Source organism: Ornithorhynchus anatinus, chromosome 3, assembly GCF_004115215.2.
Source record: "Ornithorhynchus anatinus isolate Pmale09 chromosome 3, mOrnAna1.pri.v4, whole genome shotgun sequence".
NCBI classification, from domain to species: Eukaryota; Metazoa; Chordata; class Mammalia; order Monotremata; family Ornithorhynchidae; genus Ornithorhynchus; species Ornithorhynchus anatinus.
In genome coordinates this window covers 100,026,182-100,051,381 of record NC_041730.1, presented here as the reverse complement: position 1 = coordinate 100,051,381, position 25,200 = coordinate 100,026,182, and the positions used below count along the sequence as shown (strand labels likewise).

The following is a 25,200-nucleotide window of genomic DNA, read 5'->3' as shown; positions in this document are numbered from 1 at the left end:
CTCAATAAATACGATTGAATGAATTGAATGCTCCTTTTTGGAGAAGGTCCAGGTTTATGGTGAGGGAATCAGGGGAAACAGGCAAGGGGACACCATCCTGATCTACAGCCTTACCTGCCCTCCCCTCACCACCACCCAGAGAGTTTCATAAAGCAAAGGAGTACTTTAGCAAAACGCAAGAAATAAGTTCAGTAGCCCTAATGTGAAAAGGCTTTAACAGAAGAGTGTTAGAACAGGGGATCCCAATATATAGTTCATTACTAAAAAAAAGGGAAATCTAAAGTTAAATGCTTCCCTCAAGAATATTACAAATTAAATCTTCACATATTAAAGGTATCAGACCCCCAAACCAAGAAACTCTCTGTACTTCAAGAAAAATAATAAAAATTATTGTGGGGACTTTTTAAATTTCCTGACTTTCTAAATATCTAGAATATGTCACCCACAGTCTTGTGTAATTTTTCTTTTTTAATTTTTCCTCAGGTGGTCATTTGGCCATTTTTGAACGAAGAACAATCTTCTTCATCCTAACAGTCACATAAGGGAAACCAGTGAACAAATGGAAAAAATGGAAGAAAGAATGTGATTTTTTATCAAATTCCACAGGAATTTTCTCCAAATTTAGAAAAGTATAGCTTGGTTCTCCACATTGGCTGGGGTAACGATAAAGTTCTGGTGGGGATACAGTCTGTTTTTCCATAAACTACTTTTCTGTTTAAATTCTTACCTCCCTCTCTTTTAAATTCTTTACAATTTGAGGTTTTATTACTTTTGAAGACATGGGAGAAAGAAAGAAGATGAAAAAATATACATCAATCTCATCTGCAGTAAACTACAGAATATATTACATTACAATTTCCCATCTACAAGGGCTCCAAATGTCTCAACTCAACCCAAACCCACCACTAAAAAGGCAACCCAAAATCACATCTCCTAGCTGCGGGATCCCCGAAAGTTTAAAACAGCAGCACCATATGGTAACACCTGAAATGTCCCAGTGACCCCCTTTTACAGATCGTGCCTTCTTCACCCCAAAACAAAGCTCATCAGATTGCCACATCTTCACCTACACTCTATGAACCCCAAGACAAAGCAAAGGAACACAAAGTAAATCACCTGTCTCAGTACATCATGACACCACGAGACACATGAGAATACCATGTGTCTGGAATGAGTAGAGAAGTAGCGTGGCCTATGTGGACACAACACGGGCCTGGGAGTCAGAAGGTCTTGGGTTCTAACTCCCAGCTCCACAACTTGTTGCTGTTGATCCTGGGCAAGTCACTTCAACTTCTCTGTGCCTCAGTACCTCATTTGTAAAATGGGAATAAAGACTGGAGGTAGATGTGGGACAGATACTATGTCTAACTGATTTTACTTGTACTCTCCAGTGCTTAGCATAGTACCTGGCACATAATAAGTGCTTAACAAGTACCACCATTATTACTATTATTATCATTAATAAGAGCTTCTGGATAGTCACTGTCCCCACACTGAGTGAATACTAATTTCTCAGTGAAGCACAGTTCAAGAGAAAAGTGACCAGTTAACACGGTTTTCAGAAGACATCTTCCCTCTTTACAACAACATCAGACTTTTGCTTTCCAATCTGTCATAATCTGGAAAGGATAGCTGGTCATAAATGTGTTTTTTTCAGACATACCACTGGTGCTAAAACCATCACCTTCTGTGGAGCCTTTTTTTAAAACACAAAGAACAATCCCATCTACCAAAAAAGAAAAACCTCAGTCTTCTCTGTTACCCTTCATGCTCTGTCACCAGGTAGTAGAAACAATCACCATGAATCCCCCATTACAAACACCTCATCTAGCATTAAATTTTAATGCTGGTTTGTTTGTTTTTGTAGTATTTTTCAACTTTAAAATAACACTCTGGTTTTTCAACTTGGGTAAAATTTACCTCGGCTAGAGTACTTCCCTCCTTCCTCACCCCCTCAACCTCTGAAGTATTTGACCCGAATTGAGAGATTAAAACTCCATTCCAACAAATGTAGTTCTCTAATTCACCATTAATCATAGAAAATCAGTACTCTCTTTACTGAGAAGGACATGAAAGGTAACTCTCTGAAAATTGAAGTTACATTTAAAAATGTAATTCATAAATTCTTATTACTGGCCTATAGTTGCATTGCTATTGGATCTTGTCATTATATTTGTTGTATTTTTATCACTCCAAATATATTCATATTATTCTGGGGGGGGGTTGTATCTTGAGAAGACATTACTTCACCTTAACATCATTTCCTAGGGGCAATATAATATACTTGTTTTAATGCTCTTTTGATTAACACTATTTTCATGGCGTCCCTCTAGCTCAACCTAATCAATGTCCTTTACTTCTCAAACACGCTCCATGGCACAGTTCTGTGATTTTAGTCAGGCTTCACCTTGCTCAGCCCCTACTCCAGCACTAGGAGCTCCAGCCATGTTTTGCAGACTTCAGGGTTCAGGGGTTACCACCATGCTAAAGCTCCCACTGGGGACCCAGGAACTCCATCTTCCCACCCTCTGCAGCCCCATCCCCATCTCATTGGATCTGCTTCCTCTGGGGTCCCAGACTCTTGGCTTTGCTCTCCTCCCCTTCCTTTTTCTTTTTTTAATGGTATTTAAGTGTGTATTATGTGCCAAATACTATAATAAGTGCCAGGGGTAGATACAAGGTAATCAAGTTGGACGCAGTCCATGTCCCAAATTGGGCTCCCAGTCAATCTCCATTTTTCAGATGAGGTAACTGAGGCATTGAGAAGTGAAGTGACTCGCGTGCCCAAGGTCACAAAGGTGGTAGAGCTGGGATTAGAACCCAGGTCCTTCTGACTCCAATGCCCTTCTTCCATCCCACGTAGGCCATACAGCCCTGTGGGCTTGTTGCTTGGCTCTTTGTCCCCTTGAAGATTCCCAAGTCTTGTTGGGATCCCACCTGCTGAGGCGATCTGAGCGTCTGTCTCCTCCACCATGGAACCCAGAAGCCCACTCATTGCTGCTCCCTTTCATGGGAAAAGGAAACTGCATGGTCATAGCTCTGGTCTGACGACAAGCCATTTTTCTGCATCTTGGAGAGTTTAGTATCTATGCATTTAGAAGAATGGGTATGAAAAACTATTGTAACACTCTAGGAAATTAGACCAAAAACTATTCAACATTTTTTACCTTTTGTTTCATCTAAAATTACATTTTCTCTATGATATTTTCCAAGATTAGCAAGATTACTCAACCACCATACCCATCCAAATTATAAGGCATTTACTGTTTGAAAATACATTTCTTCAGCATTAAACCATTTAGCTCTGACTGTGGAATTTTTATGCACTGCATTTATGTCCACGAGCCAATTAAGTTCCTTAAAATAAAGTGATTTTTTAAGATCGTGACTTTTTTTCTGCAAGACTTTTACCTATTTTAGGTATCTACCTAAAAATAGTTCATCTCCATTGCAAATTCCCAGGCAAAAGCTTAAAAGGTGCAAAAGGTGTTTCTGTTGAAAAAGGGTGTGGCTGTTGGGCCATGTCAGATCTGGGGTTCACATTAGTCCAGAGCCGGCACCAGGAAGAAATGAAGCCTGAGTGTATCGTGGGGCTGAGAGCATTAAGCAGAAGTGGGGCAAAGGGAAGCTGGACTGCTCTGATTGTTTATGAGGACATTGCAGGAAGCAGGCTGAAAGCATACCCCAGAAAACTCGCTACAGCAGCCTGCAACACAAGGCCACAAAGTGGGGTACTATGTTTCCTCTAGAAGTTGAAAGGATGGCTATGGCTCCTTTATTTGTCAGGGCAAACACAGTGTGACTTAGTGGAAAGACATGAGCTTGGGAGTCAGGTTCTGCCACTTGTCAGCTGTGTGACTTTGGGCAAATCACTTAGCTTCCCTGTGCCTCAGCTACCTCATCTGTAAAATGGGGATTAAGACTGTCAGCCCCACGTGGGACAACCTGCTTTCCTATGTATCTACCCCAGCACTTAGAACAGTGCTTGGCACATAGTAAGCACTTAACAAATACTACAATTATTATTATGGTATCACGACATGAGTTTCACCATGAAATCATGAGTTGAGAATAATATGGTGGGAAAACTCCCGGGCTCAGGACCTCTCTTCAAGCACAAGACACAGTTTGAAAGAACCTGTTGAACCAAGCCTGGCGATGGCCATGAGGTCACTAACCACATTCCTGCCTGGGGTGCCTAGTGAACAATGGCAGAAACCCCGACCCTACATATTTCTCTCAGAGGGCGGTGGCTGTGAGTTGGAGAAAGAGAAAGGCCGATAAGGTCACTGAGATACAGTCAAAACATTAGGTGGGCTGTCTTTCCCCTGAGGCCAATAGGAATTTGGGGGATGTTCTGGTTCATTCCAGAGCAAGTGGCAAATTGTCAGGCAATTGTTACTCTTGGGATGTTGTACAGAAAGACCATCGTCTGGTCTCCTCCACTTAGGACTCTTTCTCAGGCACTTAGAACAATATTCTGCACATAACAACCACTCAGTAAATATCATTGATTGATTGACTGATTGGTAGACAACACCAAAAGTTCAAAAGGGATTTGGGTAAAATTCATGGACAAGCAGTGTACACTGGGTACCAGAAGGAAAGTCAGACTTGAGGAGGGGAAATATGAGATAACTCATCCCTAAACAATATTCCTTCAAACACCCTGTTGCCAAAGCCAAAGACTGAATTCTGGGCTTGCCATACCACTGGCCTGACCCAAAAGTGACACTGTTTATGACCCTCATCTTCTGTGAACAGACTTGGGAAAGTAGAAAAATCTGGCACCTTAATATAAAAGTCCAGATGAGAAGAACTGAAGGCTTAGTGAAGAAGCAAAAGTACAGAGCAGAAACAGTTTAGTGGTATGCTTTTACATTGAGGGTATAAAGTTTTATATTGAGTACTTGGGAAGACAAGCTATAAATTGAAAAGAGCATTCTCTTAGGCACTATATCTAACTGGGAAGATATTTTCATCACACAATTTTTAAAATAATAACCCAAACCTATCATACTGAAGAAAGCACCAAAATGGACATACATTAAGCCTAGGCTGTGAATGTAGCAATATATTTAGTGATTCATTTTCTTTAAGGGAGTCTACTGAAATGTACCTTTCTCTCAAAGTACTCTGTCCCTATTCTATTGAGATCTAGTGTTATATTCATATTTTGCATTATGGAGTGGATATATATTCTGAAAGGAAGGGGATGGATCTAATTTTACAAAACATCAATCAAGCATATAGGCCAATGAGCATGTCTATAGTTCATGCTAAGCTCCCTAATTTCATTACACAGTTATTATAAAATGAAAACATTAAATCAATCCTGGATAGTGACATTGTCTCTCATGTCCTAATAATAATGATAACAGTAATAATAGCATTTGTTAAGCACTTAGTATATGCCAAATACTGCACTAGTACTGAGGTAGATACAAGATAATCAGATGGACACAGTCCCTGTCAGAGGGAGCTCACAATCTAAATAGGAAGGAGAACATATACCTAATCCCCATTTTACAGATGAGGAAACTGAAGCACAAAGAAGTTAAATGACTTGACCAAGGTAACACAGCAGGCCAGAATTAGAACCCAGGTCCTCTGACTCTCAGGCCTCCGTTCTTTCCACTAGGCTACTAGGAAAGTGTAAACCTCTACTTTTAACTCAAGATGGCTTTTACCCTCCACTGTGTCTGCCTTAGGTATTAGCAGGAAAATTTAGTTCTACATTATAACACTGTCCTATGGGAAAAAGAAAACTCTTTCCAAGGACAAGTCATAGAGTTTGTGTGTACAAAACCTGGCACCAAAGTCATCCTATGGGAGGCATGGGGTGACAGAGAATGCATACAGTTCCAGTAACAGGCAGGCATGACCAATTTATGCAGAAATGCATTGGTAAGCCTCTAGATTGAAACTCCTCCTCTACACTGTAAGCTCCTTATGGGCAAGGAACATGTCTACCAACTCTGTTATATTGTACTTTCCAAGTGCTTAGTATAGTGTTCTGCACACAGGTCACATAGGTCTGCTTGTAATGAGATGGAGCAGAGTTTCATTTTAAATTATATTCAATTCATGACAGTAAAAAAGCATAAAATGTGTACCTTACCTGTAATAGGGCAACCACTTTGAGATACATCTTTTAATAATCATGCGTGTGTGTCCCTCATTTTGTATCACAGAATTTGTACCAATGAACGAATGAGTAGCCCTGGATTATAGATCAGGTACTTCAGGAGTTGTATAAATTTTAGTGGAGTTCCAAGGATATTACTTAGGGGGTTGGTAACTAAACTCTCAAAATGTCTTGAAGTGCACCTCCTGTCAGGTATATTATTATGCTCACTCTCTCACACATATGGTAGGATGTGGCTCAAAATACATGCTCGCTGAATTTACGCTTCTCAGAAGGGAGATGCTATATAAATACAAAATATTACATTATCTTCATCTATAAAAATTTTTTGCTTTCCAAAATCTTTACTCATAGGAATTTCAAGCTTTATAATAACTCTTCAGACTGAGTGGGATACGATAAATTTTCCAAATTACAATTGGTGCTATGTATGATCTGAATACCACCTGTCTACCCAGTGCTTAATATACTTGGTAGGTGCCTCAGAAATACCAATTTTACTTATAATCACTACTACCTGTGACAATAAGATGATCTCAAAAATGAAGAGTTCAAAACTCAATGGGAATACCTAAAAGTACCTAGAAAGTGATTTACCATAAAACTGGCTCAATTTATGCCTCTCAAGAGAACATTTTCAACTTTATTACACTCAGGTTGAAAAAGCACACAGTTCCAGGATTACTTACCAAATGACCTTTCCATGTATTCAGAAATTCCTAATATCCTTGACCAAATGGAGAGTGCAACTTTTATGTGTCCACCTTATGAGATAAGAATGCTGACCTGATCATCTTGAAGAGCCACAAAAGCCAAGAACCCAAGTGAATGGCCCCAGTACCCATGATCCATCATATTTTCTGATTGAAGTTTCTATACTTGCCTCAGTTACTATAGATGTAAAGTTATCTGCAAATTGGACATGCTTGGCAAGTTCTTCTTGGTTAGTAGGACTCTCTTCCTGGTTGATATGATACTCTGGCACCGCACCCACCAACACAATGAGCACAGACTGGCAGGCCACATACACCTTTGAAAAACAAACACATAATCAATCCATCAATCAGTGGTATTTATTAACCACTGTAATTAATGTTGGTATTTGTTAAGCGCTTACTATGTGCCAAGCACTGTTCTAAGTGCTGGGGTAGACACAAGGGAATCAGGTTGTCCCACGTGGGGCTCAGTCTTAATCCCCATTTTACAGATGAGGTAACTGAGGCACCGAGAAGTTAAGTGACTTGCCCAAAGTCACACAGCTGATAAAGTGGCAGAGTGGGATTTGAATCCATGACCCACCTGTCTTTGTCCCTCTCCCTATACTATTCCTAGAAACTTTCTCTGCACCCCAGATCTGGCCCCTTGGACCACTGCTTCCCCAGGCCCTCTTGGCCTCACCAATCTACAGGGGGTGGGTTGTTTCAGGGATTTTTTTGTAAAAGCCGGGCTTCCTGTGGGCCCTGGTCAAGCTGTGTGGCAATGCCAATGACAGCTGGAGATGGGTCGGGAACATGTTATGGGGTCTCAGCCAGGACCCCAGTAAACAAATACCTGAGTTTTTGATGACCTGGTCCTCTCTCCTTGCCCAAAATGGTGGGAAGCTGGCTAGGTTTGACCTGGCTATGCCCCCGCTAGGCTGCTCTCTATTGTCTCCAGGTTCCTTCCTGCAAGAAACTGCTAGAGAAGCCACAACTAGAATGCCACAGCTCCAGGTTCCTTCCTGATAGCACCTCTGTGGCTACTCTAGTGGCCTGTCAGCTTCTGTTGCCACGGAGACCAGACATCCCTTTAGCCCAGAGACACTTCCAGGTGGAAGTGTGGAAGGGTTTCAGAGATGGGGAGAGTGGTGAATGGGAGGATGTAAATGGGGAAGGAGTTGCAGGCAAGGGGGTGGGCATGAGCAAGGGGTCAACGGTGACAGAGATGAGAGCAAGGCAGAGTAGGTGGGCAATGGAACTCTAGGTTGTAAGAATTGTGGATACTTTTGTTTACATGAACTTTGAAACAAGGCAATTATGGATTCCTTGGACCAAGAGGAGAGGGAAGTGAGTGGAGAAGAAGAGAAACAGAGGAAGTCAGAGTACTGTGAAAGTACCATTCATTTCAGGTTAATAGTTAAACCTGAGCTTTGAACTAGGTTCAGAGATGTTCAACCTACTGTGCACAGCCCTGCCTGAAGATGTAACAGGGTCTCTGGAAGTTGGTCCTTTGGGAAATGATATCAAATCAATGGGCTGGGAGCATAATTGAAGCCCTCCCTTTAACCTTACCTGCTGTGTGACTTTGGGCAAGTCACTTCTCTGGGTCTCAGTGCCCTCACCTGCAAAATAGGAATTCAATACCTGTTCTCACTTCTCCCTCACATGGGACTGTAAGCCTCATGTAAGACTCATTTTTTAATCTACCCCAGTGCTTAGTAGAGTGCTTGACACACAGTAAGTACTTAACAAATGCATTATCATCATTATTAATTATTAGCTACTGTATATTAATGACTGTGCTTTGGATGAGTACTCCAATATGATCCTTTGGATGACACTGAGCCACTTCTCAGACACAGTAATGATAAAAGGAAATTGGCATATGATCTATGAACTGACAGTCTTAAAAAGACTGAGCTCATCTATCAACTCACTGTTTTCAACCTCTTCTTCCCTTCTGTGACACCTATGTACTTAAGTTCCTACTCCCTAAGCCCCTTGATACTCAGCCCTCCCCTTTAGCAGTTCTGTACATATCCTTACTCTCTGCTGCTACCCCTATCTGAATTTTAATGTCTGTCTCCCCAACTAGAGTGCAAGCTGCTAGAGGTTAGAGATAGTGTTTATCACATCTATTCTACCCTCTTAAACACTTAGTACAGTGCTGTGAACAGACTAGGCACTCAAAAAAAGCCACTATTTATTGACTGCTTTACACAGAGCTGAAGGTGAAGTTGAACGAGGTATATCATCCAATGATGCAATGACAGAGAAGGCGATATTCATTCATTCTTTCAATGGTATTTATTGAGCACTTACTATGTGCAGAGCCACTTTTCTAAGCATTTAGAGAGGGTACAATATAACCATAAACAGACACATTCCCTGCCCACAGTGAGTTTACAGTCTAGAAGGGGGAACTGAATCAAGAAAATTAGTATGGCCACTCAGTATGTGCCAATATGGCATCAAACATATGCCCAATTTCCTTCTATGTGGCCTTGGGGTAAGTCACTTTACTTCTCTATGCGCTCAGTTCCTCATCTGTAAAATGGGGATTCAATATCTGTTCTCCCTTCCACTTAAGACTGTGAGCTCCATGTGAGACATTATCCAACCTGATATTCTTAATTTCTACACCAGAACTTTGGAATGGTGCTTGACACCACAGTAAGCACTTAACAAATATAATAATAATGATGATGATGATAATAACATTTAGGCTAAACTGAAGGTCTAATTGAGCAACTGTAGTGTTCAATCTTCTTCATGGCTATTGAGACTTGGAATAACCACAAATTGCCACATCCAACTTCTGGAACGGTTCCAGCAATGCCACCTACGTGCATTGCTTAACAACGACAGGCAAGACACGATCAAAACAATGAGACTCTGGAACGCAGTCAGACCACCAGAACTGAAGTAAAACTTGTCCCATCACATGTCCATTAGGCAAGGCATGTGAAAAGAATGGATAACAGAAAGACACTCCACCAGCTGTTTTATGGTGAGCTGAAATGAGCTAACTCTAAACAGGGTAGACAGAAGGAATGTTTTTAAAAAACACAATGAAACAAAAACCTCAACCAATATGACATAATACTAGACAGTGGGGAGAAGGCAGCACAGCAACTGCAAATGGAAGGACTGTTTTGGTGTGAGGGAAAAGAAAAGGGCAGCAAGAAATGTAGGTAACGAGCTAGCAGTGTGAAGCAAGGGGCAATCTTTACTCACACACAGTGGCCAGTACCTGCATCATTCTCAGACTTTACGTGGAAAGACCATTAATCATTCATTCAATCATATTTACTGAGCATTTACTGTGTGCAAACCACTGTACTAAGCACTTGGGAGAGTATGATATAACAGACACATTCCTGCCCACACTGAGCTCACAGTCTAGAGGGGGAGACAGGCATTAATATAAATGAATAAATAAATTACAGATATATGCATATGTACATATGTGCTCTATGGGAGGGAGGATGAAAGAAGGAGCAAGTAAGCAGCGCAGAGGTCCTGCGCTGATCTTATCAGCAATGCTCATCTATGCCAATGAAATCAAATCTTCCCACCAATACTGTCAACTATGAGCCTGAAGTATAGCTACAGTGTATACCTGTTTTCTGAAATTTTCCAAATATAGACCACTACTCAGTTGCAAGTACTAGAAAATCTATCAATCAATTGTATTTATTGAGGGCTTACTGTGTGCAGAGCACCGTACTAAGCCCTTTGGGAGAGTAAAATTTCAGTTGGTAAGCACATTCCCTGTCCTCAGGAGCTTACAGTCCAGGTGGGAGGCAGACATTAATATAATAAAAGAGTTACAGACACATATGTGCTGTGGGGCTGAGGGTGGAGTGAGTACTAAGCCACTAAAAGGGAACAAATCAAAACAGTAAAGGTGAAGCAGAAGGGAGAGGGCAGTAGGGGAAATGAGCGGCTTAATCGGGGGAGGCCTCTTGAAGGAGCTATGATTTTAATAAAGCTTTGAAAATAGGGAGAGTGATCATCTGTCAGATATGAAAGGAGGGAGTTCCAGGCCAGGGGCAGACACGGGCAAGGAATAGGCAGTGAGACAGATAAGTCTGAGGTACAGTGAGTAAGTTGGCATTAGAGAAGTGATGTGTGCAAGCTGGACTGTAGCAAGAAAATCAGTGAGGTAAGGTAGGAGGAGACAAGCTGATTGAGGACTTTAAAGCCGATGGTAAGGTTTTCTTGTTTGATGTGATAATGGATAAATTCCTTCTTTCGTTTCCCCTAGGAGAATTAATTCAGTTGATTATCATTAGAGCCCTTTACAAACATGTGCACACAGTTCTCTTATAATGGAGAGGGTTGTGTTCTCGCAACACCCATGTTACAGTGCTCACCTATTTTGGCACACACACGCATCTGTGACACACATGTCTCAAATTTTCCAAAATAGGGTCTTGTGCTCCCTGATGCCTTACTGCAATCTTATCAAGACATTCAGTGACAACTCACATGACAGTAGAACTGAGTTCAATTTGCTAGATCAGGCATATTCATTCACTCAATAGTATTTATTGAGCACTTATTATATGCAGAGCACTGTACTAAGCGCTGGGAATGTACAATTGGCAACAGATAGAGACAATCCCTGCCCATTGACAGGCTCACAGTCTAAACGGGAATAATAATAATGGTATTTGTTAAGTGCTTACTATTTGCCAAGCACTGTTCTAAGCACTGGAGGGGGATACAAGGTAATCAGGCTGTCCCACGTGGGGCTCACCATCTTAATCCCCATTTTACAGATGAGGTAACTGAGGCACAGAGAAGTTAAGTGACTTGCCCAAAGTCACACAGCTGACAAGTGGCGGAGCCAGGATTAGAACCCATGACCTCTGACTCCCAAGCCCATGCTCTTTCCACTGAGCCATTCTGCTTCTCTATATAAAAAACATAAACTCAGCTCCTTGCTAAAAATGCTCTGGGCATGTCACTTCCCTCCTCAAAAACCTTCAGTGGTTGCCTATCAACCTTCGTATCAAGCAAAAACTCCTCACTCTTGGTTTCAAAGCTCTTCATCACTCTGCTCCCTCCTACCTCACCTCCTTTCTCTCCTACAGCCCAGCCCGCACACTCTGCTCCTCTGCTAACCTCCTCACAGTGCCTCGTTCTCACCTGTCTCGCCGTCAACCCCTGGCCCATGTCCTACCACTGACCTGGAATTCCCTCCCTCCTCACATCTGCCAAACTAACTTTCTTCCCCTCTTCAAAGCCCTCCTGAGAGCTCACTTCCTCCAGGAGGCTTTCCCAGACTGAGCCCTTCCTTTCCCTCTGTCCCTCCTCTCCTCCCCATTCCTCCTACTCCCTCCCTCTGCTCCTTCCCCTTCCCCTCCCCACAGCACTTGTGCGTATTTGTATACATTATTTATTACTCTATTCATTTTATTAATGATGTGTTTATATCTATGATTCTATTTATCTTGATAGTATTGATACCCGACTATTCATGTTGAGCTCACAGTCTCAATCCTGGTTTTACAAATGAGATAACTGAGGGCCCAAAGAATTGAAGTGACTTGCTCAAGGTCACACAGCAGACTTTCAGGCCCATGCTCTTTCCACTATGCCATGTTAGACAGTACAATATAACAGAGTTGGTAGACAAGTCTCTGCCCACAATGAGCCTACAGTGTAGAGGGGGAGACAGATATTATTATAAATTTAAAAATTATGCATATGTACATAAGTGTTGTGGGGCTGAAGGAGGGGTGAATAAAAGGTGCCAATCCAAGGGCAAAGATGACAGAGAAGCAAGTGGGAGAAGAGGAAATGAGGGCTTAGTCAAGGAAGGCATCCTGGAGGAAATGTGCTTCTAATAAGGTTTTGCAAAGTGATCATCTGAAGGAGAAGAAGAGGGATGGCTTTCCAGGCCAGAGGCAGCTTGTGGATAAAAGACTGGCAACGAGATAGATGAGATCAAGGTGCAGTGAGTAGATTGGCATTAGAGGAGCAAATGTTGGGTTGTAGTAGGAAAGCAGCAAGGTAAGATAGAAAGGGGCAAAGTGATTGAGTGCTTTAAAGCCAATAGTAAGGAATTTCTGATTGATATAGTGATGAATGGGAAATCCTTGGAGGTTTTTGAAGAGTGAGGAATCATAGAGTGGTTTTGAAGAAAGATGATCTGGGAAGCAGAATGAAGTATGGTCTGGAGTGAACTGACAGAAGTCAAGGGAGTGAAGTAAAGAGGTTAGTGCAGTAATCAAAGCAGGATAGGATAAACTCTTGGATCAATATAGTAGCAGTTTGAATAGAGAGGAAAGGGCAGATTAGTAAGCAGTTTGAATAGAGAGGAAAGGGCAGATTTTTAGGGATATTGTGAAAGTTGAACTGACAGGATTTGGTGACAGATTGATTAGGTGGGCTGATTGAGAGAGATGAATAGAAGAAAACACCAAGGTTACGGGCTTGTGAGACAAGGAGGATGGTGGTGCTCTGTACCGTGACAGGAAACTCAGTGGGAGGACAGGTTTTGGGTAAGAAGGTAAGGAGTTCTGTTTTGGACATTTTAAGTTTGAGGTGTTGGTGCCAGGGTATCCAAGAAGAGGTGTCCTGAAGGCATTCATTCATTCATTCAATAGTATTTATTGAGCGCTTACTATGTGCAGAGCACTGTACTAAGCGCTTGGGATGAACAAGTCGGCAACAGATAGAGACAGTCCCTGCCGTTTGACGGGCTTACAGTCTAATCGGGGGAGACGGACAGACAAGAACAATGCCACTAAACAGCGTCAAGGGGAAGAACATCTCGTAAAAACAATGGCAACTAAATAGAATCAAGGCGATGTACAATTCATTAACAAAATAAATAGGGTAACGAAAATATATACAGTTGAGCGGACGAGTACAGTGCTGTGGGGATGGGAAGGGAGAGGTGGAGGAGCAGAGGGAAAAGGGGAAAATGAGGCTTTAGCTGCGGAGACGTAAAGGGGGGATGGCAGAGGGAGTAGAGGGGGAAGAGGAGCTCAGTCTGGGAAGGCCTCTTGGAGGAGGTGATTTTTAAGTAAGGTTTTGAAGAGGGAAAGAGAATCAGTTTGGCGGAGGTGAGGAGGGAGGGCGTTCCAGGACCGCGGGAGGACGTGACCCAGGGGTCGACGGCGGGATAGGCGAGACCGAGGGACGGTGAGGAGGTGGGCGGCAGAGGAGCGGAGCGTGCGGGGTGGGCGGTAGAAAGAGAGAAGGGAGGAGAGGTAGGAAGGGGCAAGGTGATGGAGAGCCTTGAAGCCTAGAGTGAGGAGTTTTTGTTTGGAGCGGAGGTCGATAGGCAACCACTGGAGTTGTTTAAGAAGGGGAGTGACAGGCCCAGATCGTTTCTGCAGGAAGATGAGCCGGGCAGCGGAGTGAAGAATAGACCGGAGCGGGGCGAGAGAGGAGGAAGGGAGGTCAGAGAGAAGGCTGACACAGTAGTCTAGCCGGGATATAACGAGAGCCCGTAATAGTAAGGTAGCCGTTTGGGTGGAGAGGAAAGGGCGGATCTTGGCGATATTGTAGAGGTGAAACCGGCAGGTCTTGGTAACGGATAGGATGTGTGGGGTGAACGAGAGGGACGAGTCAAGGATGACACCGAGATTGCGGGCCTGCGGGACGGGAAGGATGGTCGTGCCATCCACGGTGATGGAGAAGTCTGGGAGCGGACCGGGCTTGGGAGGGAAGATGAGGAGCTCAGTCTTGCTCATGTTGAGTTTTAGGTGGCGGGCCGACATCCAGGTGGAGACGTCCCGGAGGCAGGAGGAGATGCGAGCCTGAAGGGAGGGGGAGAGGACAGGGGCGGAGATGTAGATCTGCGTGTCATCTCTGTAGAGATGGTAGTCAAAGCCGTTGAGAGCGGATGAGTTCACCGAGGGAGTGAGTGTAAATTGGAGAACAGAAGAGGGCCAAGAACTGACCCTTGAGGAACTCCAACAGTTAAAGGATGGGAGGGGGAGGAGGCTCCAGCGTAGAGACCGAGAATGATCGGCAGAGAGGTAAGGAAGAACCAGGAGAGGACAGAGTCCGTGAAGCCAAGGTGAGATAAGGTATGGAGGAGGAGGGGATGCGTCGACAGTGTCAAAGGCAGCAGAGAGGTCAAGGAGGATCAGAATGGAGTAGGAGCCATTGGATTTGCAAGAAGGAGGTCATGGGTGACCTTAGAGAGAGCAGTCTCGGTAGAGTGGGAGGGGACGGAAGCCAGATTGGAGGGGTTCTAGGAGAGAATGGGAGTTAAGGAATTCTAGGCATTCGATTGTAGACGACTCGTTCTAAGATTTTGGAAAGGAAGGGTAGTAGGGAGGATAGGACGATAACTGGAGGGGGAAGTGGGGTCAAGAGCGGGGTTTTTTTAGGATGGGGGAGATGTGGGCGTGTTTGAAGGCAGAGGGGAAGGAGCCCTTGGAGATTGAGTGGTTAAAATAGAAGTTAAGGAAGGGAGGAGGGCAGGGGCGATGGTTTTAAGAAGGTGAGAGGGAATGGGGTCCGAGGCGCAGGTGGAGGGGGTGGCACTTGCGAGGAGGGAGGAGATCTCCTCTGAGGATACTGCAGGGAAGGATGGGAAAGTAGGGGAGGGGGTTGGTGGGGGGAGGGGAGAGGCGGAGGGGGTGACTTTGGGGAGCTCAGACCTGATCGTGTTGATTTTTCGTGAGGAAATAGGTGGCCAGATCATTAGGGGTGAGAGATGGGGGAGGGGGAGGAACAGGGGGCCTAAGGAGAGAGTTAAAGGTCCGGAACAATCGGCGGGGGTGACGGGCATGGGTGTCGATGAGGGAGGAGAAGAAGCTTTGCCTGGCGGAGGAGAGGGCAGAGTTAAGGCAGGAAAGGATAAATTTGAAGTGTGTGAGGTCGGCTTGGTGCTTGGACTTTCGCCAGCAGCGCTCAGCAGCTCGAGCATAGGAGCGTAGGAGGCGGATGGAGGAGGTGATCCGGGGCTGTGGGTTAGTGGAGCGAGAGCGGCGGAGGGAAAGGGGGGCGAGAGAGTCGAGATGTGTAGAGAGGGTGGAGTTGAGAGCGGAGACCCGATCGTCGAGAGTGGGAAGAGAGGACAGGGCGGCAAGGTGAGGCGAGATGCTATTGGAAAGACGGATGGGATCGAGAGAGCGGAGGTCTCTGTGGGGCAGTAGCGAAGATTTGCAGGGGGAGGGAGTGTGAGAGATGAGGCAGGTGAGAAGGTTATGGTCAGAGAGAGGGATTTCAGAGTTGGTGAGTGAGGAGATAGTGCAGCAGTAGGAGATGACGAGATCGAGGGTGTGACCGAGTCGGTGAGTGGGCGCGGTATGGTGGAGGAGGAGGTCGGCAGAGTCGAGGAGGGATAGCAGGCGGGCGGCAGAGGAGTCGTCGGGTACATCCGTATGGATGTTGAAGTCTCCAAGGATCAGAGTGGGCAGAGAGAAGGAGAGGAGGAAGGTGAGAAAGGGGTCAAGGTGGTTGAAGAAGTCGGAGGTGGGACCAGGAGGGCGGTAGATGACGGCGACAAGTAACTGGAGTGGGTGGTAGAGGCGAATGATATGGGCTTCGAAGGAGGGGAAGGAGAGGGAGGGGGGAGGAGGGATAGTGCGGAAGCGGCATCGGGGCGAGAGGAGGAAGCCGACGCCTCCTCCCTTACCGGTGAGTCTGGGGGAGTGGGAGAAGGAGAGGCCTCCGCCGGAGAGAGCGGCGGCGGAGACCGTGTCTTCGGGAGAGAGCCACGTTTCCGAAAGGGCGAGGAGGAGGAGAGAGCGGGAGAGGAAAAGGTCATGGATGAAAGGTAGCTTGCCTGTAATAGAGCGGGGGTTCCAGAGGCCACACTTGAAAGTAGCTGTGGGTGCAAGGGGAGGAGGGGGGGAAGGGCGGGGGGAGGGGAGGGTTTGGATGGGAAGGAGGTGGCGGGGCCCTGGACGAGGAGAGGGGGATGAGGGGTGGCGGTGGGACAAGAGGACTGGGATGGGGCATGGGTGGGGAAGAGAGAAGGGGGGAGGGGGTGAAGAGGGGGTTTGGTGGGGGGAAGAGTAGGGAGAAGGAAATGCAAAACTGCAGAGAAGGAGAATGATCAGGGCTGGGGAGATAGATTTGGAAATTGTCTGGATAGAGATGGTAGTTGAAGCCATGGGAGTAAATTAATTCTCCAAGGGAGTCGGTGTAGATGGAGAATAAATGGGGACCCAAAACTGAACCCTGAGAGACTTCTACATTTAAGAGGTGGGAGGCAAAGGAGGAGCCCATAAAAGAAACTGTGAATGAGCAGCGCGAGAGATAGGAGGAGAACCAGAACAGGACAGTGTAAGTGAAGCCAAGGTTGGATAATGGTTCCAGGGACGGTCCACAGTGTTGAATGCAGCCAAGAGGTTAAGGAGGATTAGGATGGAGTAGAGATCATTGGATTTGGCAAGAAGGAGGTCATTGGTGGTCTTTGAGAGAGCAGTTTTGGTGGAATGAAGGCAGAATTAGAGGAATGGCTTTGGAGGTAGCAGGTGTAGGCAACTTGTTCAAGGAGTTTGGAGCTGAATGATAGGAGGGAGTCATTGGTCACGGGAAGGTTTTTTTAGGTTAGGGGAGACATGAGCATCTTTGAAAGGAATGGAGAAGAAGCCATTGGAGAGTGAATTGTCTTGGCTTTTCTTATGCTGACCACTCTCAAGGAATCCCAGTTGCCCCTTCCCCAAGGTATTTGCTGTTTGCATATGATATCTGTTAGGTGCTTATTATGTATTAATAATAATAAGCACTTAACAAATACCATTATTATTATTATGTGCCAGGCTAGGGGACTATGTCCAACCCAATTTGCTTGTATCCAGCCCAGCCCTTAGTACAGTGCTTAGTAATGTGCTCCGCACACACTACGAGCTCAACAATAATAATAATAATTATTATTATGGTATTTGCTAAGTGCTTACTATGTGCCCAGCACTGTTCTAAGCACAGGGTAGATACAAGGTAATCCGGTTGTACAAGGTAATCTGTGGGGCTCACAGACTTAATCTCCATTTTACAGGTGGCGGCACCAGGATTCGAACCCATGCCCTTGGACTCCCAAGCCCGGGCTCCTTCCACTGAGCCACACTGCTTCTCAAGCCCGGACAGCCTCAGCCCGACCAGCCCACGGGCCTCCGGACACAGACTTTCCAGACTGGGGGCCAGACTAGGAACCCTCTACCCACCCATGCATCCGGGACACATCTACATGTGTGTAGGGGGTGGGGGCGAGGAGTGTGTGTGTCCAGCTCCCCAGGACTAGCTCACAGTCCAGAGAGAGTGCATGGGACACTGGGTAGACATCTTACTTGCTTGCATTCTTGTCCCAACAGGGGAACAATGCCTCACAACCACCATCACCTGAGAACTCAGCACATATATCTGCCGCTAGCTGTATTTGACAGAGGTCAGCTCTGCTGCGTGCATCTTACAGGAAGAGACAAAAGCTTCATCACTCAAATCATTTAAAGTGAGGGAAGATAAACTGTAGGAAATATACTGGATGGAAATATCTGGCCCTGGCTGGAAAATAGTCGGGGGAATCAAATGGCTTTTCTAAACAATTCAGCGGGGTGTACTCGATGACTTCACTATATAAGGAATTACAACCCTTAATTCGCAAAAAAAATTTACTCACAATATGATTGCCTGGATTATAAACAAATACATCCCATTTTCTGGGGAACAAACTATATAAGGTTTAAGTGGCTTTTACTCTTGCTGAACCTGAACACTTATCCCTTTTTCCTCCTTCCTATCACATATTATATGTTTCACTGGAATTTAAAAGGTGGAAATGAAGGAATCAGGGCTGGACAGGATTAGATACAATCTGACCAGAAATACATTCAAGGCATATTAGTTTGCCTGATGTTAAAACTCTGTGAATAGGTTTAGACTTTGGCAGTCAAATGCTAAAATGGGGGGTGCCACTCTACAGTTATGGTTCAAGCAGGTAATGGGAGCCCAAAAAAGTGAATAGTAGCTGAGTCCCAGCTTCAGGAACACTGGGGTAAGCTATGGGAGAATCCAAGGGGTGAACTTTCACTGGGACAATTGAGGAGGCCGACCTAGGACTTCAGAAACTTAAGGGACTCCATTTTCATGGTAGGAAGCTTTCATTTTCCCCAGTACAGTTCCAAGGCACACGAGTTTTGCATTTGAGGACTTGTACAGGCCTCAGACTATGAGCAAGGGATAATTCCCAAGGTGTGTGCCCTCAACACAACCTCAGACTATACTTCTCAGAGGTATAGAGGTGCAGACTACTCTTGTCCTCACAGATCTAACATGAAGAGTCTCCAGCATGGAAGCCTGCCCTGAAGCCTAAAGTGAGCTTCTTCTACATCTGCCCTAGGCATTCGATTCTGCTCTTAGAGTACTGGTCTTCTTTGCTCTCCATCACCCTGTCCTTTCCCACCTCACCTCCCTTCTCTACTTCTACATCCCACCTGGCACACTCTGCTCCTCTGGTGCTAACCTTCTCACTATGCCTTGATCTCGCCTATCTCATCGCCAATCCCTGGACCATGTCCTACCTCTGGCCTGGAACACCCTCCCTCCTGAAATCCGCCAATCCCTCTTCCCCGCTTCAAAGCTCTACTGAAGACGCACCTCCTCCAAGAGGCCTTCTCAAACTAAGTCTCCTTTTCCTCAGCATCCCTTCTGCATCACCTAGACTTGCTCCCTTTGCTCTTCCCCCTTCGCCCCAAAGCACTTATGTATATACGTATATATCTATAATTTTATTTCTTTATATTGATGCCTGTTTATTTGTATTGATATCTGTTCCCTCCCCCCCCCGCCCTGCCCGACTGTGAGCCCATTGTGGGCAGGGATTTTCTCTCTTTATTACTGTATTGTATTTTCCAAGCGTTTAATACAGTGCGCTGCACACAGTAAGCACTCAATAAATACGACTGAATGAATGAATGCTCCTCCACCACCACCATTACTCCTGGGTGGAGTGGTGAAGTGAAGAAGGAGTCTCTCCCATTTCTTTCTATCTCTCTCTCTCTCTCTCTCTCACTCTATCCCCTGTCCCCACCCCCCCATCCACTACCACTAACGGTAGGGGTACAAACAGATTTAATGGGAATATGGTTTAGCAGACTTTCCAGGGAGTTACTAGGAATTCAAGTGCAGCACAGCTCCTAGGGGGCAATGTTCAACAGGACTCAGCTGCCATAATTGCTCCTAAACTTTTAACCCTTATCACTTTCTAAGAATGGGTGGTCAACATAAAGTTTGTTGTTTGTCATGCCATGGCAGTTGCTATTTACAGATTCTGGTATTATTTTCAGCTGTGCCTTTGGGCCTCAGTATTTGCCCAAATCCTTTCTTAAAAGATTAATTATTAATAATAATTACAGAATTTTGAAGCACTTACTATGTACCAGGCACTGTACTAATCACTGGGGTGGATACAAACAAATCCACAATTGGACACGGTCACTGTCCCACATGGGGCTCACAGTCTCATTCCCCATTTTACAGATGAGATAACTGAGGCCCAGAGAAGTGAAGTAACTTGCCCAAAGTCACAGAGCAGATAAGTGGCAGATCCTGGATTAGAACCCATGACCTTATGACTCCTGGGCCCCTACTCCATCCACCACTCCATGCTGTTTCTCATTCTGTGGGCTGGTGCTGCCACCCAATAGTCCTCAGCTATGATCATTAAAACAAAAAAATAAATAAGCAGGATCCTGAAAACGATACTTGCTTATCGTTCCGCCCTCTTTAATTAGAGTGGTGAATCTCATCACTAGTAGTGACTTCTTTAGGAACAAAGGACAGCTATATATAATTTGCCTTACAAGTTGATCTTAGATTAAAAGAGGTTCTGGACTCAGAAATGTTAATTTTTCAGTATTCAAGGGAAATGATAATCCAAGAGAATAGTAAAGAAGCTCAGGGCCAAATCTCTACTCCATACCTGCAGAACCACCCCTTTTGAGCCCCCTCAATCAATTATATTTATTGAGGGCTTACTGTGTGCGGAGCACTGTCCTAAGTGTTTGGAAGAGTACAGGACAATAGAGTTGGTAGACATGTTCCCTATACATCAGCAGTTTGTCAAGAGCGGGAGACAGTCATTAAAATTAATTCCCTGTTTGGAGGCCAAGCCTCTGGCCCCCTGAAATACAGCAAGAGAGAGGAACCTGGAGAACATTTCTGAATATTTGGAGGACACATTAGTCCTAAAATCCTCAAGTAAAGTGATCACAGCTGACCTCAGTCCTTCTGTGGACTGTATCAAAGCCACCATGGACTTTTGCAAATTTCCCAACTAAAATGAATAAGACAGAATCATGGCTGCTAGTGCCTCCAGAAGGCCTGAATGTTAAAACTGATACACAATGCACTGAAATGACACTCTTTCTACTGGAATTCCAGCTTTACCTCCTGGGAGCTTCCCATATTCATTCTTGTTGATCCACATTTGCCACATGAGGGAAAACTGATGAGCTTAAAATGATTTCTGCCTGCAGTATCCCACAATATCAACTTGGAGTAGGATCAGCCAGTATTTTGCTAAAAAGTGCTGGTGGTTTCGAAATGTTGGACTCCGTGACTGAACTTTTACACCCTTCCTGCTTCTAGCCAGAGCATAAACAATTCATCTTTTAGTATCTGACATAATCCCCCTTTTTCAGCATTTAAAAAAAAATAAGCCATACCACTCTTTTATATGACGCTGTAGATTCTGCATTTTAGTATTTCATCTCTTTCTGGGGTGTTTCTTGTTTTCTGACTTGGGGTGAGGCCCTGGTTGAAAAATTAGTTGCATTAAGGCCTCACGACAACGGAAAAAAAGGGATTGCCCTCTCTCTGAATATACAAACCTGAAGGAAACTATTTCTTCACTCAGTCGGCTCAGTCCCTTCAAAATTGCTACGATTTTTAAAGTCCTGTTGCTTTGGAGACATCAAAATTACTTATCACAACCAGATGTACCGAAGGACCTACAGGTTCTCTGGTATTTTGATACAAAAGGAATCTGGAAAGTAAGGTGGGTTTGGGTTAAGCTCCAGTAGCTCAAAGGGCAGCTGCAGCACCTTTCCAGATGGGGAAGGTCGGCATGAAAGAGAAGAGGGGCTGCCTAGGCTGGGATCCCTGAAGGCCCAAGATCTTCTACCCAGGGCTGGCTCCCCGAGTCACTTTCCAAGGGGGCATTTATAGGGGTGGAGGCGGGCGTGGAGCCCTGGGTGCTTCTGCCAAAGCACTACTATCCGCCAACAGCCAACAGAGAAAACTCTTCTTGTTGGGTCCCAGAAGCAGAGGCCAAATAGTGCTACTGTAGCAGGGAGGATACATTTAGGGAGGTTGTTTTTCTTCCCTTTCTTGCTTTCTTTTTTCATACACCAGCTCCATCGCCAACCTCTTCCTCCCTAGACGTGGCAGACAGTGTGGAAAACCATGCACCCCGAAAGGGCGTGGCGCCCAGGAGGGAGGAGGATGAGTACGTGGAGGAGGATGTGAAGGAGGGGGAAAAGGAGGAGAAGGGAAAAAAGGAGAGGAGGAGGGAGAAAGAGGGAGGAGGAGGAGGAGGAGGAGGGACGAGGGGAGGAAGAGGGAGGGAAGAGGACGAAAAGGGAGAGGGAGAAAGAGGAAGAGGGAGGAGGAAGGAAGAGGAGGACAGGGATGAGGGAGGAGGAGAGGGATGGGGGGAGGAAAGGGGGAGAGGGGGGAGGAAAGGGGGGAGGGGGTGAGGGAAGGGGGAGAGGGATGAGGGAGGAGAAGGATAAAGGAGGAGGAAATGAGAGGGGAGGTGGAGAGGGATGAAGGAGGAGAGGGCTAAAGGAGGAGGAGAGGGAGGAGGGAGAAAAGGAGGAGGGGGGAGAGGGAGGAAGGAGAGGAAGAGGGAGGAAGGAGGAGAGGGAGGAAGGAGGAGGAGAGGGAGGAAGGAGGAGGAGAGGGAGGAGGGAGAGAGGAGAGGGAGGAAGGAGGAGGAGAGGGAGGAGGGAGAGAGGGAGAGGGAGGAAGGAGGAGGGGGAGAGGGAGGAAGGGGGGAGGAGGAGAGGAAGGAGGAGGGGAGAGGGAGGGAGGAGGGGGAAGGGGGAAGGGGAGGGAGGAGGGGGGGAAGGGGGAAGGGGGAGGGAGGAGGGGGAAGGGGGAAGGGGGAGGGAGGAGGGGGGAAGGGGGAAGGGGGAGGGAGGGAAGGGAGGAGGGGGGAAGGGGAGGGAGGAGGGGGGAAGGGGGAGGGAGGAGGGGGAAGGGGGAGGGAGGAAGGAGGGGGAGGGAGGAAGGAGGGGGAGGGGGAGGAAGGAGGAGGGGGAGAGGGAGGAAGAAGGAAGGGGAGCGGGAGGAAGGAGGGAGGAGGAGAGAGAGGAAGGAGGAGGGGGAGAGGGAGGGAGGAGGAGGGGGAGGAGGGGAGGGAGGAGGAGGGGGCTGGGAGGAAGAGGGGAGGAAGAGGGGAGGAAGAAAGAGAGGGAGGAAGGAGGAGAGGGAGGAAAGAGGAGGAGAAAGAGGAGGGAGGAGGGGGAGAAAGAGGAGGGAGGAGGGGGGAAAGAGGAGGGAGGAGGGGGAGAAAGAGGAGGGAGGAGGGGGAGAAAGAGGAGGGAGGAGGGGGAGAAAGAGGAGGGAGGAGGGGGAGAAAGAGGAGGGAGGAGGGGGAGAAAGAGGAGGGAGGAGGGGGAGAAAAAGGAGGGAGGAGGGGGAGAAAAAGGAGGGAGGAGGGAGAGAAAAAGGAGGGAGGAGGGAGAGGAGGAATGGGGAGAAGGGGGAGAATGGGAAGGGGGAGAGGGAGGAGGCGGGGAGACGGGGAAGAGCAGGAGAAGATGGGCGGGGAGGAAGAGGAGAGGGCGAGGGCGAGGCCGAAGGGGCGCCCCCCGATGCCGCACGGGGGCGCTTAGGGGGCGGGGGGAGCGGGGACGGGGAGAGGGGGAGGAGGGGCCGGCGCTCCGCCGCTCCGCCGCTCTTTTCTCCCCTCCCTCTGCCGGTACCTGGAGCAGCACCAGGAAGGCCGTGAGGCGCTTCTGGCAGCGGCCGAACTCCCCCGCCGCGCTCAAAGCCCCGTCCACCTCCATCCGGGACGGGCGATCGGCGGGGCCGCGGGGCCGCGGGGCGGGGGCCGGAGGGCGGAGGGCGGAGGGCGGAGGGCGGGGGGCGGGGCCGGGCGAGCGCCCTCCTGCGGCTCCGGCCGCCACTGCAGGGAGGAGAGGGAAGGAGGGAGGGGGAGGCCCCGCCCCCTAGCGGCCCGAGGCCGCTCTCGCTTTCCATGACAGCCGGGGCCCTTCCCGCCCCCCCCAGATGTGATCCCTCCGCAGGCCACATGGGCACCCCCCCCCTCCGCCCCGACGCCTTTCCTCGGGAGCCGAATAAAATAATTATAATAACAATGTTGGTATTTGTTAAGCGCTTATTATGTGCAGAGCACTGTTCTAAGTGCTGGGGCAGATGCAGGGTCACCAGGTGGTCTCACGTGAGGCTCACAGGTAATCCCCATTTTACAGAGGAGGTAACTGAGGCACAGAGAAGTGAAGTGACTTGCCCACAGTCACAGAGCTGACAAGTGGCAGAGCCGGGAGTCGAACCCATGACCTCTGACTCCCAAGCCCAGGCTCTTTCCACTGAGCCACGCTGCTGTCGGTATTTGTTAAGCGCCTACTATGTGCCGAGCACTGTTCAAAGTGCCGGGGTAGATACAAGATAGGTTGTCCCACGTGGGGCTCATGGTCTTCATCCCCATTTTACAGATGAGGTCAGCGTGGCTCAGTGGAAAGAGCCTGGGCTTGAGAGTCAGAGGTCATGGGTTCGACTCCCAGCTCTGCCGCTTGTCAGCTGTGTGACTGTGGGCAAGTCACTTGACTTCTCTGGGCCTCAGTTACCTCATCTGTAAAATGGGGATGAAGACTGTGAGCCCCACGTGGGACAACCTGATTCCCCTGTGTCTACCCCAGCGCTTAGAACAGTGCTCTGCACGTAATAAGCCCTTAACAAATACCAACATCGTTATGAGGTCACCGAGGCACGGAGAAGTGAAGTGATTGGCCCAAAGTCATGCAGCCGATAAGGGGCGGTGGCAGAATTCGAACCCATGACCTCGGACTCCCAAGCCCGGGCTTTTTCCACTGAGCCACGCTGCTTCTCAAGCCCAGACAGCCTCAGCCTGACCAGCCCACGGGGCTCTGGACAAGGACTTTCCAGACCAGGGGCTACCGAAGGTGTTCCTGCTTTGGGAGGATTTCACTTTCCTTTGGGAAAATGCACCCAGGAAATGCCGATCCCCTTTGGCTCCCCAAGGCCTCATGGCGAGGTGGGGCTGCGATGAAATAATAATTATAATGATGGTTGTTCATTCATTCATTCGATAGTATTTATGGAGCGCTTACTATGTGCAGAGCACTGTACTAAATACTTGGAATGTACAATTCGGCAACAGATAGA

The 25,200-nt window shown here is 47.0% G+C and overlaps 1 protein-coding gene across 6 annotated transcripts in view; it reads right to left on the bottom strand.

The window, feature by feature from the left end:
* Window positions 1-23,869, bottom strand: part of LOC100079997 (solute carrier family 22 member 15-like) — an 87,350-nt gene extending 63,481 nt beyond the window's left edge. For 5 of the 6 annotated variants that reach the window (XR_003757932.1, XR_003757934.1, XR_003757933.1 and 2 more), the window contains exons 1-2: window positions 23,757-23,869; window positions 7,032-7,178 (exon numbers count right to left, since the gene is read on the bottom strand). Coding sequence is in view for 3 of the 6 variants with exons in the window: in XM_029060963.1 (XP_028916796.1) it covers window positions 7,032-7,178; window positions 23,757-23,840 (231 nt within the window). In the remaining 3 variants the exon portion in view is untranslated. The remainder of the gene's footprint in view (window positions 1-7,031; window positions 7,179-23,756) is intronic. The other variant, XM_029060965.1, reaches the window with a different exon arrangement.
* Window positions 23,870-25,200: the final 1,331 nt, after the last annotated feature.